The 18,035-nt window shown below is 41.4% G+C and overlaps 1 protein-coding gene across 5 annotated transcripts in view; it reads right to left on the reverse strand.

Annotated features, from left to right (window-relative positions):
• The window catches only part of cntln (centlein, centrosomal protein), a 185,409-nt gene that overhangs the window by 128,318 nt on the left and 39,056 nt on the right, over positions 1 to 18,035 (reverse strand). For all 5 annotated transcript variants that reach the window (XM_054778873.1, XM_054778874.1, XM_054778872.1 and 2 more), the window contains one exon: positions 6,333 to 6,434. In XM_054778873.1, coding sequence (XP_054634848.1) covers positions 6,333 to 6,434 — 102 coding nt within the window. The remainder of the gene's footprint in view (positions 1 to 6,332; positions 6,435 to 18,035) is intronic.

Below are 18,035 nucleotides of genomic sequence, written 5' to 3' on the forward strand. Positions count from 1 at the left end.
TACCCGTGCAACAATTAACATCTGTACATGCTGAGTGAATGCCAAACCAGTGCATGAATGAATGAAGCAACCGCTCCCTCCTCACCTTGACAAAAAAAAAACAAAAAAAAAAAACACGCATTGTCGACTTTGGTACACACAGATGCTCGTGATAAACAAACAGGTTACCAGAGGAATAAAGGCAAGCTGGGCTAGTAGGCTGCATAAAGCTGAAGGGAGAAAGTTCAGCTCGTCTGTGTGTGTGTATGAGCAAAAGGTTTCTCTCTGCGACTGGCTAATGAGTATGTTCATTTCCATTTACATTGTTTCTTTGACAATAATGATGTCCCATTAGGGGAGACTAAAGGGGCTATAGATTCCAGAATGTGCTGGGCTTCATTACAAGAGGTGGGCAGGGAGGTCGCTCTAATTGCTCTACGAGGGGCCTCCAGGTTACACTTGATAGGACAACCGATTAGCGGGGAGGGGAGGGGTTGCAGTTTGCTCGCCAGCTTCTTCTCTAAAAAAAAAAATAAAATAAAGAAAGAAATAAGTGGTGTTGCCATGCTGTATAAAAAGCAGTGGGAACAATATGCTGGTGGAATATGAATACGGGAGGATAGGAGGCGCCCTGTGGTGCCCAGGAGGCCTGACCAGATGGCGGCTAAAAAATGCAGGACGCCTTAATGCACAGCAGTCCTTGAGCTGGAGTGGGAGTGAAGTGCAAAGAGGAAGAGTCTTAAATGAGACGGTGGATCATTAATTTGAGCTCCAATGGCCGTTAAAAGCTGCAAAACTGCATACGAGTTTTCAAACAAACTCTGGAGACGTGCGTGTGTGCATGTGTGCGACGGCTACAGCTGACTCTGGTGACCTGGTGCGCCTGCATGGGTGCCAACCATGTGTGCTTTAACTCAGCCCTAATGACTGCACGCAACTAATTAGCAGATTGATCTGCATATTCCTGATGAGAGGCACGTCAATGGCGCGACCTGTCCATGAAGCAGAATGGCAAAAAGGGGCTAAATCAACACGAATATGATGAAGTTGGGTGAAGCAACTTGCAAAATGCTCCTTTATTTATCTACCAACACTGTACACAAACCAAGGCAATTTTGCAGGTCTACAAGGGTAAACAGCAGGTATGGCCATAATAATTAATTAATTAATTAATTACTGATCATTGACAATACTGTCTATTTTGTGTGATTGTTGATTAAGTGTACTACTTGGCTGCAACCAGCAGAGGAGCTGTTGATTCGGCCTCAGTTTGCAGCCTAAAAAAGAGCAACAAGACGTAACTGATGTGAAGTTGTGATCCACATCCACGCCTTGACAGCATTAACCTGCCCAATACAACACTGGTGTGGAAACAGGAGCTCAGAACATTCAGAGATACATTCTGCCATCCAACAAAGGTAATTAATTGATCATTCATCTTCGCTGTTGACTGTTTCCAAGGCCAACAATTCTATGATATGGCAATAGATAATATATTTTTGTTTCTGGTGAAACAATAAAAGTGTTTCCCATAAAAATTTGGAGCCCACCCCCCAAATAGATTTGGTGTTATATGTTCGCCCTCACTCAATCACATTATTATGGGACTGTCTGTGAATGTAGCTTAACACTAAAACTCCATACAGTACCTGGCGTTATACACGGTAACTCAGCTTCTTAACACACCTCATATGCACGTGGTCTGCCAGAGAGTAAGAAGACAGAGGAAGGGATCAGTGTTGCCAACTTAGCGAGTTTGTCTCTATATTTAGAGAGTATTCAGAGTGCTCTATAGACTCTTTCTCAAAAAAAAAAAGCGACTAGCAATTACTGACTTTTTCTTGTGTTACTGGAGACTTTTGGAGATGATAGCACGTATCGCTCTGCCCAACGAGCAGTGGATGCTGCTTTGGGCCTCTCCCTCATCACAAAGCACTCCCAGGAAGCTCAGAATACAATTAATTTGTATTTGTAAAACATTTGTTTTGCTTTTCATGGTTTTGAATCAATTTTTGTCTCTTCCATGTTATTCCTCTTTCGTACAGCATCTATTACAATTACATGCACATGTCATGGCCAATTTAGCAAATTAGACGGTAACATCATTTAGTGATGGTCTACCTTTGGTCTACCTTTGGTCTACCTCCGCTTTGCAGCTGCAGTGACCTGACCTGTGTGCATTACACCTGCTAATGTCTAGGCAAAACCTGAAAATGCAATTGAGATGTACGATGTTGCAAATATGGTAAGCAGAAAGCATGAATCGCAAAAACAAACAGGTTTTAAGCCTGTGAATATTCTCATTCATCCAAGCCAGTGTTCTCAAGGCATTCAATCAATCGCAACTGGACTGTTCAGGTTGCCTTAGAAGATGTTTCTCCTCTCATCCGAGCAGGCTTCATCAGTTCATGTTCAAAGACTGGGTGGGACACACACCAGTCAGACTAGATAGGACAGCTCTAGTCTGAGAGCCTGGTGCAAGATCCAATCAATCCAATCAGACAAAATCCTGGAAAAGGCACAAAAAGAACTCTTGAATGAGAGAGTAAGGCAAGTACATTTTATCAGTGAAAGCCCCAAGGTAAAATTAGACAAAATACTCCTCAAATTACAAACTATTTTGCCTGAGGATGTCTGTGAAAAGGTGATTAATTTCACCGATAAAGGCCAAACTCCTTAACACAACAAAACTAAAGCAAGACACACAAGAAAGTTTCAGAAATTACAACTGAGACACAGCAACTCAGCATCAGGTGCTCACCTGTTGCTCATCAGTTGCATAAAAAACTGGGAACTCAACCAATGAGAAACCTCACAGTACATGTGTAAAGAACTTGTCAGACAAATCTTACCCAAACGGAGAAGGAAGTATTGGCAAAAGGGTTTGATTTTTGCCATGGCACCACAGCAAGTTCCAATACTTGATTTGATCCCTGCAACAGAATCAGCTATTAGGAAAAATAGCCTAACTGAAACTGTAAAGGAACAAATTAGGTTAAAAGTGTCGGCAGCTATCTCCCAAGGCTCCCCCTTCTAACCTCAACCCCGAGAAAAGAAAAGCCGTGACATTGCTGAGCAAAGATGAAAACATCACAATCCTGCCAGCAGACAAGGGGAGATGCGCAGTAATTCTTAACAACTGACTACGATGACAAGATACTTACACTTGTCAGTGATGCCAGCAGATATGAACGACTAAAAAGAGACCCAACTAGTTGGTACAAGAAGAAAATCAGAGCACCTGCAAACGTTACAGAAGTTAGAAACAATTAGCCGTACAAGAGACCATCCCTAGCATTTATGCTCTTCCAAACATAAGGGGCCACCCTCAGACCCATTGTCGCTAGCATTAACTCTGTAACTTACAATATTGCTAAGTATGTGGCCAACATCTTAGCACCCCTGGTGGGCAAAACACCACATCACATCCAGAACTCAATGGACTTTGTCAAGAAAATTAGACATAAAACTGGACAAAAATGAAACTATGGTTTCATTTGACGTCACCTTCCTGTTCAACTGTATTCCAAACCAGAATGCAGTGGAAACTGTGAGGCAATGTTTACACCTTGAGCACACCCTCCAAAGATCCGCTCTCAAACCAAAACAAATATGTTTTGGTGGAACTTTGCCTCAATACAACCTATTTTCAATACATGGGAACTTTTTACAGACAAAAGCACATTACAGAGCACATTAACTCGGTGGACAAAAACATCAATTTTTTGAGGATTTCAAAGACAATAAGTTGGCTTTTTTGGACTATGACATCCACATTGCAGATGACAGGGGCCTCCATGTTGGTATTTACAGAAAACCCACACACACTGACCAATACATACTTTTTGATGACACCACCCACTGGAACACAAACTGGGTGTTATCAGAACCCTACAACACAGAGCTGATAATGTTCCCACCAGCCCACAGCCCAAAGAGAAAGAGCATAAGCACCTGAGAGATGCCCTCAAAGCCGGTACCACAGCTGGTCGTTTGTGAAAAGTGCATCTTGTTCCAGAAAGAACAAAAGCAAGGTGGATGAGGAAGAAAAGAGTAGCAGACACAATAACATTGTCATCCCGTATGTCTCAGGCCTGCGTGAGAAAGGAATTTTAAAACACACAACATATACTGTAAGTACACTTCAAACCTGCTAAAACTTTGAGACAGAGGTTGGTACACCCCAAAGACAGGACACCCCATACCTAGAACAACAGTCTGGTGTATAGTGTCTAGTGCAGTAAGGAATGCACCGATTTTTACATCGGGGAAAGCAAGCATCCACTGAGCAGGCACATGGCACAACACAGACGGGCTAATTCTTCAGGTCAAGACTCTGCAGTCTCCCTGCACCTCAAAGATAAAGACCACTCTTTTGAGGACAAAAATGTACACGTTATGGACAGAGAAGAAGGATGGTTTGAAAGAGGAATGAGGGAAGCCATCTGCGTTAAGGTAGGGAAACCATCTCTGAACAGAGCGGGGGGTCTACGACACCACCTTTCTCCCACACACAATGCTGTCCCCTTTCATTCCTTCCTAAAAGACTCAGTCATGTACCCTATAAGAAATAAAGAAGGCAATAGCCACCTTTGTTTCAGATGGGTCCATGACCATCATTAAATCTGAATGGGATTCCAACAAAGGTGATACCACCCAAACGACCATCGACCCACTCCATTCTATCCTAATGATCATCATTTGACACCAAAAAAGAGCCAACCATTGCTGTTTGGACCCGCCTCCTCCTAAATAGACTGGACTTGGCACCAGGCTCTCAGACTAGAGCTGTCCTATCTAGTCTGATTGGTGTGTGTCCCACCTAGTCTTTGAACATGAACTGATGAAGCCTGCTCGGATGACCAGTGAAACATCTTCTAAGACAACCTGAACAGTCCATTTGCAATTGATTGAATGCCCTGAGAAAACAGGTTTTAAGTAACACATTAACACGTGCAATGACCTCACAAACGTAATAAGAAGTAATCCGCTATAATATTAATAGGTGAAAAATACAAAACACTCGCTTAAATTTAATGAAAATGAGAAAGCCAGAATAAAATCTGTGTCTCCTGTAACTTTGATATTTTCCCCCCTCAGAATTTTGGTAGAATCCCCTAACGTGGACCAAAAACAAAGCAGATATTCGATAAACCCAGGAAAACTGTTCTATTGGATTGCATTTGATAGAATTGGCCACACCTGGTCAACTCTTACTGACTTGAAATTTGTCTCACAGCTCAGTGCACTCTCCAAAAGACCCATTGTACCGTTAGGGCAGTGGTGTCCAATGTGCACAAGGAAACTAAAAAAAAAAAAATGTAAAAAAAAAAACCTTTGTGGCCCTGCATGGAAAAAGTTTGGACACCCTCGCTTTAGGGTGTTTAGCCAAATCACCACAAAATTTGGTACACACCATTAGCGGACTGACGTCTGTAAAATTTGAGCAAGATTGCTTGAAAAACATGGCCACCGTCAAGCAAAACACCTCTGCAGGGGCACCTCTGAGACTTTGTAAGTATTTGTCCATTGACTATTTGAGGACATCTATATTACATGTATGCTAGCATGTTTTCCAAATAATTTTGAGCACAATAATAATTTTGAACCCATAGGGTGTGCCAGAAATGTAATTTACAGCAGGGTCGCCTCATTTTTCTACATGCTTAATAAAGTCAACTAACATTGTGAATGTATGGATCAAATCTTCAAATATGGCTTGTATGATACGATAAAAAATACATTGTCAATATTTGATTGCACTTATTTTAAATGTGATCTATAATGTTTCCTCAGGCAACTAACCAGTGATCCGCAACCAAGAAAGCACATTGAGCGACATCAATACTATTTAAGTATTTGGTGCAAACTAATTGCATTACATGTATAAACAACCACAACAGAGAGGGGACCCCCACCCCTTCCTGTTGAAGCTTTAATGAGGACAGTGGTATATATCAAACAGTGTCTGTGCAAGAGAGGCCATCTAGAAACATCTCCTGCCAAATTTAAGAGTCTGAACAGCAAGAAGATCAAAAGCTCAGTGTTCATAACATACTGCTGGAGCGGTAAATCAGCCGGTGCCTGGGCCCAAGGCATGCGTGAAAGCAGCAGCACACGCCGTGCCCGCTCACAGAAGGAGGGGGTGAGGGGGGTGTCCGGGACAAAAAGTTGGCAAAGAAGGAAGGGTTTACTAATGAATCACATGACTGTCAACAGACCATTGCCTTCATATTGCTTCTTCCGTGGCTTTGATCTGACCCGCAAAGTGTGGGAAGTGTGGGCATGGAAGCGGCTCGCACACGTGTCATCCTAAGTGGCTAAAAGCGCAACTTGTGTGCACACCGACTCACCTGCTGCCTTCTGACAGGAGAGATGTGCTGCAAGGCCTTGTCCTCTGGCACCTCATAATTAAGGCTCCGAGATGTGGCTACATCATCCTCGGGTACTGCTGCCTGTGTAGAGAAAGCCAGGCCAGTCAGCATGTGGGCGAGACAGTCTGTAAGTTCATTTACATTAATATGTGGCTTTAAAAAAAACATAAAATTATAACAGCAGCAATAACAAGAACTTGTATGCAGGGCCGTCTTTCTCCCTACACGCAGAATACACGCTGTGTCTAGGGCCCTACGATTCACAGAGAGCACAAGGGGGCACATTCACGTCCAATAAGCAAAGGAGAGGAAAAGAAAAAAACAGAGACAAGACAATATCAGTCACATGTCAGTCCCTGGTAGTGTAATGGTACAACTGCTGCCTTTAAAAGGCACACAGCACAGGTTCCATCATAAATCCCAATTTGGCCAGGGGTGGCCCTGTTTGTATGATCAAATGACATCAATTTCTATCACAAACTGTACAGTATGTAACTTTAAGATTGAAAATGTGTCAAAACATGCACCCCCTCTTGTGTTGCTTGTGCATTTATTTTTCCGACAAATTAATAAGCCCCAAAAAAGGCGTGTTTAGCTGAATACATGTACCATTACACCCCTACTGTTTACTATCAAAACAACTTTCTTCAGCATCACAACAACCATCGTAGATTTGTGCCCGGCTGTGAGCCAGTGCTGGTGGTGTGATTTAAGAGCAACATTACCATCTCATAGCAGACCTCAGGCTTTCTGGAACCTTCTCCAGCATACATGAGTGATAATGTGCTCATCCTGTGGGCAGTCATTCAACTACTGGAAGCTCTCCCTTCAAGCACCACCAGGCAAGGCAGGGTTTATTCAGTCATGAAAAGTTCTAGTTTAAAGCAGGGCGATTCAACTTAACTGTTCTGGAGGCCACATTTTTCTAAAGCGAAGGGCCCGTCCCTATTATTCTTTGTATGTAATGTCAATACAAGGCTCTGCTATACCAAAAAGTGTTTACCTCACCAAATGATTGACATGCTCATTAATAAGGCCATAAAAAATATGTTAAGGCCAGTCATAGAGTCTCTATATGCCAGGAGTTCTCTGCTCTTTTTAGGAAACTGATGCATGAGGTGACACGTCGCACAAATCAGTTGGTGTCACTGACACAGTAGGACACTTTATACCTGTCATTTAAGGGTTTCATTGCTTTTGCATCATTTTGGCTCATTTTTACACAGTTTGACCCTGGAACAGATCATTTGTATTTCCATTATATCCTATGGGAACAGGTTGTGTTTGACTTTTAGGGTTCCACTGTGTACATGATACAAATTATGATTTGGATGCACAATTAAAGTGCAACAAAATCACAGCTTGACTTAGGTCTTCCTTTGATCATCATTAATAGCCAGCATCAAATGAAGATGCGTCTTGATACGAAGCCGCACTTTATAACATCTGTGACATTTCTGTTTTTAATCAAAAGCACAATCTTGTTTTTTGTGCTTGTTTGGACTCCTGCAGCTCCCTTCAGCAGTTTACCATCTGCTCCGGAGTTAGCACTCTTTTAGCCTCCCTGTCAGAATGTCTCCTGGAGCATGTTTAAAAATTTAATACACTCTGACATTTATCCTCCACGTTCTTACTCCTCATCTGCATCATTGTGCAGCTTAAGAAAGGCCCGATGAATACGCAACTTGTGTGTGGGCTGAGTAAATAAATAGCGTTGTCAACAACGCAAGCGGCAGTGCGCCTCTGGAGCTGAGCCACGTCCTTAATGACACGGCCTCCGCTGGTGCGCCTTTTTTTTTTTTTTTTTTTTTTTTAAACCAGCTCTCATTAGATGAGAACCTCAGCGTTCGCACAGCACACCTCATTAACGAAGCACAGCCATGTGCCGCTTCGGATACATGGCGCTTGTTTAAGCACATACGCGCTGGGGGTCAAACAGACTGCGTGGGAGGACTCAGGGCTATACACACACACACACACACACACACACACACACACACACACACACACACAAACATATACATAGCTTACCTTCCACTCACTGTCCTTCTTCTAAGTCCCTCTCCACACCAGTTATCACACACACTCATACATATATGCACGCACTTATTCTTTGAAGAATCCCACTTGCATGCCAAGTGTACCTTAGCCTGGTGGGGGGCATGCACCTTGCAGCCTGCTACTTCTAAGGCAGAGCCAATCACCTCCTCAGTCTGTGTGTGTGTGTGTGTGTGTGAAAGTGATGGCGTTTACACTGTATGTATGTATGCATGTGTGGCATGATTATAGCCACTTTGTAATTCATTAACAGTCATCAAATGACTAATGAATTATACATAAGTCAGAAAAAAATTTTTGCGCTCCGCTGTTTGAGGACCTCATGCACACACTATCCAAAAACCCTCTTTAACAGTGGTGGTCTGCTGTCTTTGAAGACTTACTGCAAAATAGTAGTCAAATATAGTTTATATGACTGTTTATATGACAGGAATGCTCTGCTGTGTTTAAGACTTCCTATAAAACTGTAGTGAAAGATCCTCCATATGACAGGAGCATTTTGTTGTTTTAACGGACAAAAACACCAGCCAAAGATTCTCTATATGACTGTAGTGTTCTGCCATTTTTAAAGGATCTAATGCAAAAGGTAATCAGGAGAACCATGTTGTTTTAACAGACGTACAGTACTGCAAAAATGGCAGTCAAAGATCCTCTGTATGAGTGGTCCTCAACCTTTTTGGTCCCACGGACCAGCTCGTGCTCCCACAATCTCCGGCGGACCGGGGCGGAGGTTGTGCATTACAGCATTCTAATTTATCATATTTATTGTGTAAAACTAAGACAAGAACAACATCAAATTAATACATCCTTTTTCTATGCCGCTTATCCTCGCTAGGGGGTGTGCTGGAGCAAAGCACAAAATGAATACAGACCCCCCATCAACCAGTACGAGCCTGGATTTTGTTTTTCAGAGAGAAGATTATAACGTTTGATGTGTGGTAGCAGGCAGTGTGCTGGCATGAATTAACTTGAGGTTGTGCACCAAACAAATATGCACATTAGCACTTAACATCATCAAGCCTTACCTTTATGCATTCCCACATACTATCAGAATTTGGGACCAAATATGAGGTGAAGGAAAAATGGGGAAAAAGAGTATAGTAGTCTCTGTGCAGCGTGGGAGAAATTTCAAGAACCGTCAAACAAAGCGGGACGGGTCGCCACTCGCAACAAACAACATAAACACGCAAAAACTATGGAATTTCTAACTGTATATTATTTTTTTAAATAAATAATGGCTAATAATTCCAAAATGTATATTGTTTAACAAAAAACCCTTATGTAGTTATTAACAAATTTATATATATATTTTTAATTCTTTTAAGGCTTTTTTTTTTTTTTATCATTTCAGCCGAAAGTTTCCCGCAGCCTGGTTTGGATCCGACCATGAACCAGGTTCCTGACAAGAGCACTCTGCTGTTTTAACAGACATACTGCAAAAAGTCCAATCAAAAATGCTCTATATGAAAAGAGTGCTCTGCTATTTTTGAGGTCCTACTACAAAAACGCCAGTCCAAGATCCCCTATACGACGGGATCGCTCTGCTGTTTTAACGGACATACAGTACTGCAAAAATGCCAGTCAAAGATCCTCCATATGACTAGAGGGCTCTGCTGTTTTAATGGGCGTACTGCAAAAACGCCAGTCAAAGATCCTCTGCTCTGCTATTTTTAAGCGCATAATGCAAAATGGTCTGTTTTAACAGACGCACTGCAAGAAACACCAGTCAAAGATACCACATATTATTGGAGTGCTTTGGTGTTATTATAGACCTACTGCAAAACGGTAGTCAAAGATCCTCCATATGACAAGAGTGCTCTGCTGTTTTAATGGGCATACTGCAAAAACGCCAGTCAAAGATCCTCTTAATGACAAGAGTGCTCTGCTGTTTTTAAGGACCTACTGCAAAACACTAGTGAAAGATCCTCCTCATGACAGGAGTGCTCTGATGTTTTAACAGAAGTGCTGAAAAAAAACCTTGCAGCGACTTTCTTCCACAACAGGGCTAATCACCTCTTCTGTGTGTGTGTGTGTGTGTGTGTGTGTGTGTGTGTGTGTGTGTGTGTGTGTGTGTGTGTGTGTGTCCTGATTATAGGTGCACGGTAATTAACAGTGATCAGATTTGTTTTGTGGCGTAAATGGGGCACGTGTAGAACATTAGGCCTGGCAAGTCTCATTCTGCATTCAGCTGCAGGGCTCGGCAGCAGACGGGTCACGAGCTTCGGGGGAGCGCCATCGCAAGCCCTCCCTCCATATGTTCGGGCCCGCCGCACACTCACCAGCGAGGCCCGCGAGTGCCAGACAAGTTCCCCCAAGAACCTAATCGTGTTCGGTAATTACCAAGACAGCCCCCCCCCCCCCCCTCCCCCCCCCTCATTTATTCCTCCTCAGACTCTCACTTATCTACTTGCTGTCTTGCTCTCACTGCACCTGCATGCTCTTTTCTCCTTCACGCTCACTTTTTAAATTAACTAAACAAGTTAAACACTGTAATGCAAAAGGAAAATAAAGTAAGACCACTCACAATTTGAAGACTCCTGGCAGACTGGTGGTGTATTACAGAAATTCATACATATTGTCTTATGCATAATAATAGTGTATTTATGATGAAATGTACTTGGTAAAATTATTTTTGTTATATATCTTAGATTTAGTGTATTGTATTTCTCATTTTATAGCCACACCCTTTGCTATGGTTATCGTCACTTTTTCTTGGCTACATGATGATATACTGTATCAAAGGATGCGGGGGCCATTTTGACAGTTTTTCTTCTTCTAAAAAGACTAAAGCCAATCAGATATGATTATAAATTATGCTGTATATAAAACAGCCTGCATCTCAACATTTTTTTCAGTGACAAAGTGTATCGTTTGTATGACATAATGCGTGCAATAGCAGTATTTTGTCCCAACCCAAGGCCCTGTCCACACAGACACACCAAACTATAGCACAGTGGTTCCCGAACTTTTTACAGTGGCGTACCCCTTCAGACATTTAACCTGAAGCCATGCACCCCCTACTCCTGCACACTTAAAAAACACACATCTTTTGATAATAATTAACTTGAAATATTGAACACAATTAATTGGTGAATTAATTTTAAAGTAATTCTGGGTCAAAATGTGTATTTTGCCTGGTCACATTTTGGATAACGTTTCACATGAATACTGATAAATAGATAAGTAATCATCCTACATATCTTTTATTCCAGTTTGATGTTCACATTCTTCCGTTTTCACTTCTGCACCGTGCAAAATCTTTGAGGTTAAACACTATTAATGCACAAAATAATCATCAAACGTACTTTTTTGTTCATATGATGCACACAGAGCAATGAACAACATGGTGTGCGGTCTCCGTCCTGCTTTCTGCTCCGTTCTCCATTGCGCCGTGAGGCGCACTCGTAATTGAAAGTGTTAGGCGCTCATTTTTTAAATTTTTATTCATGTACCCCCGTTACAATTTGTGTACCCCTTGGGGTATGCGGACCCCACTTTGCGAGCCTAGGCTATAGAAGAAGAAAGATTGCATGTGCATAAGTCCGTCGTCTTCAGTTTTCCAAGGCTTGTCTAAACTTACGGCAAAGTGGAATTACTTCTGAAAGTAATTTTGAAATACAAAATATCAGGAGAATGTCGACTGGGGTGAGTCATGCCAGTCCAAATATTCAGATATTACGTTGGCTTGTTGTCAAAGCTCACTTGTGGTCATGTGACAGCAACGGGTCAGTGACATCATCGTTTTCAAAAAGCAGCGGATTTACTTGTCCGCACGGAAACGACAAGCCGGCATTTTCAAATGTTCCCACTCTGGACGGTCCAGGTCACACAGAACGCCGTTTCCGTGTGGATAATAGGCTGAAAGGATTACATACTTTGCCGTTTTGACTTGAAAACGTTTCCGTGTGGATAATAGGCTGAAAGGATTACATACTTTGCCGTTTTGACTTGAAAACGTTTCCGTGTGGATAGCCCCTAAGTGTGAGGCAAGATGTTTTGTTTTCATCATTTGTTGGTTATCTGGTATGTGCTAAATATGAACCCGGGGCAGGAGTTTGACTTTTGGCTCCAAATTAAGTACTTTTACGTGTGGCTGCTAAAGTCCACTTGCGTCTGTATCAAGTGGGGAGCTGACTTGGAGGGGTGTTAAAAAAATGGTAAAAAAATGAGCTGTGGCCGCATATGGCCCGTGGGCCACACTTCGGACACCCTTGCTTTAGATACTCACTGAACTAAAGTCATGTAACAATGTTTTTGTTGGATATTTCTAGAAAATGCGTTGTACTACAAAATGAACGACTCTTAGGGCATTTAACTTTAGGATTTATGCTGCTTAGATACACTGTAGGCAAGTAGTGCAGCACTAGTAAATAAACACTGCAACATGACTAAAAATATTTTTTTCAACAGAAATCCACACATTTGTGCAGATAGCGAATGCGGACTCGAGACTATGCATGGTATTTACATCAATAGTGCAAATGCACGACAGCAGCCTCTATTGCATGAAGAGAGTATTATCACATGTGCTGTTTTAAGCAACAAACGTGTCCGTTCTCTTGACTGCGTGGAAATGATAAATAATTGGAACAGATGCGCCAATATGGCCGGGCTCTGCAACACATGAGGCCCCAGATAATTTGGCCAACATCCCTTGCCCCCTCCACTTTGACAGGCCAATTTAATTTAAAAAATGACCAAAATCTTCTTCACTAATAATTTATCATCCACCTCTCTTCTTCTGCTGTTTTGCTTGAAGTTGATTACCCTGCCAGTTAATAAGGTCAAGCCCAGATGCCAGGTTTCTGATCATGCAATCATCACAACCTTGCTGAGAAGGTGGGGGTTAAAAAGGTGATGACACCCCAGTAAGATACAGTTGTGAAGACCTCTCTCTTACTCTGATTTGATGAGTTAAGTGTCGACGGCAGCAGGTGTGGCTGTTTTTTTTTCCCCTCTTTCTCTCTTTTACGCCTTTTTTGTCACCAGATTTTAAGGTGCAAAGATGTTGGCGAATGTCAAATTTAAAGAGCCGATGGCACTAAGTGTCTGCAGATTGCATATGCGTTTTTGTTTATTATTTTTATTTTTTACTTAAGTTTGACAGGCGTTTGTATTTCTGGTGGGCAAGTTTGACGTTAACCTTGGACACAGCAGTTTCACTTGAGCTGACCTTATATTTGGATGCCTTGTTTGATGACACATGTATACTGCGTGTAACGGTACATGTATCCGTTGTTGGATAATTCGGTGCAGTATAGTGGCAAAAAGAGTTCACATTAAATGAGGGACAGGAAGTGTAACTGCCCATAGTCACACGTCTACTCCATAAACAAAAACAATGCAGCCCAGTCTTTGGGCAGTGGAAGTCATAGCTCGCGATGGTGCCAAGGAGAATCCAGATCTTGAAAACCTTCTTTAGTCATTAAAGTCTCCTGTTTTTGAACACTTGGCACTCCCAGTGAAATACGTATACAAACAAAGTACCCAAACAAAGCACATTACGCATTGCTGACTCACTGGTCGTGCATTTATTTGACTTGACTGCAACTGCTATGCTAAATAAATTGCCCTGGGACCAAGGAAAGTTGCGATTGCCAACAATTTGATAAAGAAGGTGAGAAACACTATTAAATTTGAGGTCGCCAGGATGTACAAATAGTCTGCAACATCATCAAGTTCCATCCATTGGGCATTTATACATATTTCACAATGTTTTTGGCATGTAAACCTATAATTATTATCTACAAAATGTATTTTTTTATTTTTGGGCATCTGGAATGAATTGGATTTACATTATTTCCTATGGGAAAATTACGTTTCGGTTTTCATCTGACCTTTTGGAATGAATTAACTCGGTGACGCAGTCGTCCCTCACCGCTTTGCGGGTTGAACACCATGCCCTCACTCACCAAAAATGAATGAATTAATAAATGACCGGTGTTTTGTTGTTGACTACAGCCTATTATTAGTAAACAAATCATGCACATTAAGCACATTTAATGCATTCTTGGCCTAAATTAAGCATTTTCAAGCATAAAAATGGCAAAATGAACTAAAATACAAATACAGTCTAAGGCAGCCATCACCAGATAGCAGACCTTGGTCCAGATATTGACCCAGTGATGGCCCTTTACGGACACACATGGTTATGTGATGGCAAACACAGTGACGTCACTTAAAATGAGCCAATGAAATTGTTTACTTCCCGAGATGTGAATGAGAGAACCATGGCTTGCGTCAAAGTAACAAAAACTTAAAAGAGAAAAATGAACATTTAAAAGTGAATAGATAAACCGATATATGTTCATTCTTACAGGATCCAGTGCCAAACCGCTGTGTCTCATATGCGCTGAAACTGTAGCGCTGGTCTAAAGCGGGAACGTGACGCAACATTCCGAAACAAAAGACAGATCTTTCAAGGGGTCCACCAAAGTCTGATGTGACACCACGGATAATAACGAAGCTTATAGCCCAGGATGATAAAAACTATGAGAGTCATAACACATTCATTTACAGCACAGCAACGTGAAAATGAGTATTCACTAAGAATTGTATGAATATTGGGACAAAACAAAAACCCTTCACTGACAGGAGAGCTGTGAATGAGTGCTTCTGCTGCAGAGACCTTATTCAACAGTAAATACAAAGTGGAACAAAAATCAAGCAAAGAAAAAATATAACAATAGGATAACATAGGATGTACCGTTGCACTGTTTATTTTAAAGTGGCTGTCAATTATAACTTGTCATTTTATTTATTGTACTGTTTGTACAGTTAAACCTTTTATCATTTATGTGACATTGGGTCCTGTTTTCCTTTAAACGTAATGTAGGTTCCAAGTTAATTGTGTTGTATTGAAACAATAGGGAGGGTGCAGGCTTTCATGACATTTGATATTCATATGAGCTGGTATGTTTGATGCAATATGCAAAATGAGGTTCGGACCTTCGATGTAAAAAGATTTCCATGAACTGACCTTCTACAATTTTAATTGAAGACCCCTGGTTTAAGGGATTAAAGGGTGTTGATGAACTGTAGTCTACAATGGCCAAATAGATGTCACTACTAACACATGCACCAGACTTTAGTGCTGTCAGCAAAAATCATTGCAGGTATGAATTATCTATATAATAATAATATAATATAATATAATAATAATAATCATGATCATAATCATAATAACAAGTCCAGGTACTGTTGTGGCCAGCTAAAATTCAACTCTGAATCCCCAACATCACTTCCTATCCACATGTCCGGAAAACATTTATTGAAACGCACACAAGCATTTACGAGTGTCATTTACGTCTTTAATGGCTTATTTTGTGATTATATCTACTACATTGGGTAATATGAGTGAAAAAGTGACTATTGGGGTGTTATTATATATCTAGAGGGCTCTTATAATGTTAAAAACTGTATGTTGACGTTCGTAGACAGGTTTTCTATGCTGTAACTACGAAAATATTTGATTTCTAAATAAGGATCCCTACTTCACGGAAATTCACTTATTGAGGTTGCGTCTGGAACCAATTCACCGCGATACTGTAATTCACATTGTTCAAACTGTTGCAGTTTAATGTTTTTTTTTATGTTTTATTATAAGTCATGAAAGATGTTTACACAAAAGCTAAGCAGTTTTATTTTGTCCCTTTACTGTGCCCAAAACGAACAGAACCATGACCTTAAAACCGAGGTACGTATTGAACCGTGAATTAGGCGTACCGTTACAGCCCTAGCATACAACAATTATGATAGCTGATATCAAGAGCATGTACAGGCCAGGGGCCATCTACAAATTACAACATGGCTCCTCCTCGGTCTCTCAAACAGCAGAGTGCAGAAAGACAGATGCTCCGAACTGAAAGACAATTAAGATCTACCTGTTATAAAAAATAAGAAAGCATGGATGTCTAACTCACAATGGATGTTTTTCCTCTCACCCACCTTCCTCTTGTATTCCCTGTACTTTACCCACATGCTCACTGATAATTATTACAAAAGAAACACTGCGGGCAGAGTTGGGCATTCAAAGCAGTCTGTATTCAAATGAGCGCTGCGCTCCCGTGGAGATCAGCACTTTGATCACCTCCGACAGGCAACTTCCAGCCAAACATTTAAATTTAAAATCAAAATCTCCCCCAGCACAAGCAGCTGCATTAGAATTTAACAGGTGTTCGAGAGGAAGTTGTTACGGAATTTGCAATTACGCGCTCAAATACGCACACCTTTAATTCAGTGCTTTTCACGCGTGCGTACGCAGCCAGTCAGAGAAATTGCAGAGCGGGGGAACAGAAAGCTCTCCTGACTGAGTGTTACACCTTGGGACGGTGATTCTGTTTATATGTTTACTTTTGTGTCAATGGGAATGTAAGTTTAGGAAACAAAATACTCCGAAAGCAGATATGATGCTGATGTTCAGTAAACACAGCTTCATATTAATAGGTTATGCGGTGGAACCTTTTTAGGCTGACAACTCATCTATGTTAAACAACTCATCAAAGGGATAGTTCAGATTTTGTATGACATCCCCATCTGTAGTGTAGTATATCAACGGTGACGGTCCAGTTCTGGTCGGATTTCCGTGACGGGGAACGCAGTTCTGCTGAGTTGACTTTGGCTTCTCAAAACAATCTGCATTCGAAAGAGTAACACATGTAAGTCACTGTTGATGCACTACACTGCTGATGGGGATATCATACAACTTCATGTCAATTAATCCTTTAAGTCCTAGTCCACAGTTATTATTACTAAAAAAGTGCCCATTTGAGCCGAACCGTTTTTGTCAACAAAGTTTGCCACCTTGACATGTAAATGTGCAAGCAACGACTATTTTCGCTTATGTTGACGTGGGTCGGCCATTCCAAATTGTGTCAGCTTACACGGGTTCCACTATACACATAAAGACAAATAGTACAGACATACATAATATCTAAGGTTGAATACAATCCATCACGGAACACTAGTTGACCTCCAATGAAAAATAACATTTGCATATTTGGGCTAAATACATGTTGCGAATAAAGCCAAAGAAAAAGATAAACACACACACACACACAAACAAATAGGCATGGGCCGGTATGCGATTCTGACGGTACGATTACCTTGGGCAAAAATATCACAATTTCACGGTCTTATATTTACAGCTCTAACTTTGAAATATCCTCATTGAAAAAAGAAAAAAAGTCAAGTCAAAACAGTCATTGCTAAACCATACAATAGAACACGATGAAAGTGGAACATACGCATTTAAAATAAATAAAAAATATCTGAAATCTTTCTATGCGTCTGTGTAGGCTCTCAGTCGTACAGGAGTTGTCCACCGAGGGAAAGGCTTCTTGAGACGTCATCTGTATTTCTGTGAAGAAGGTGTCGGACGTTTCGCTCCTCATCCAAAGAGCTTCGTCAGCGAACTAATAAGTGCGGGCAAGAGTCCCAGTAAGAGTGGGCGGAATTGGTGTGGCAACACCCTCCTCCTATTGGTTGCCACACCAATTCCGCAACACCCTCCTCCTATTGGTTGTCACACCAATTCCGCCCACTCTTACTGTATTTAAGGCCTAGGCTACCAGCACTTATTAGTTCGCTGACAAAGCTCTTCGGATGAGGAGCGAAACGTCCGAC

This window comes from Dunckerocampus dactyliophorus, chromosome 6 (genome assembly GCF_027744805.1).
Source record: "Dunckerocampus dactyliophorus isolate RoL2022-P2 chromosome 6, RoL_Ddac_1.1, whole genome shotgun sequence".
Classification (NCBI taxonomy): Eukaryota; Metazoa; Chordata; class Actinopteri; order Syngnathiformes; family Syngnathidae; genus Dunckerocampus; species Dunckerocampus dactyliophorus.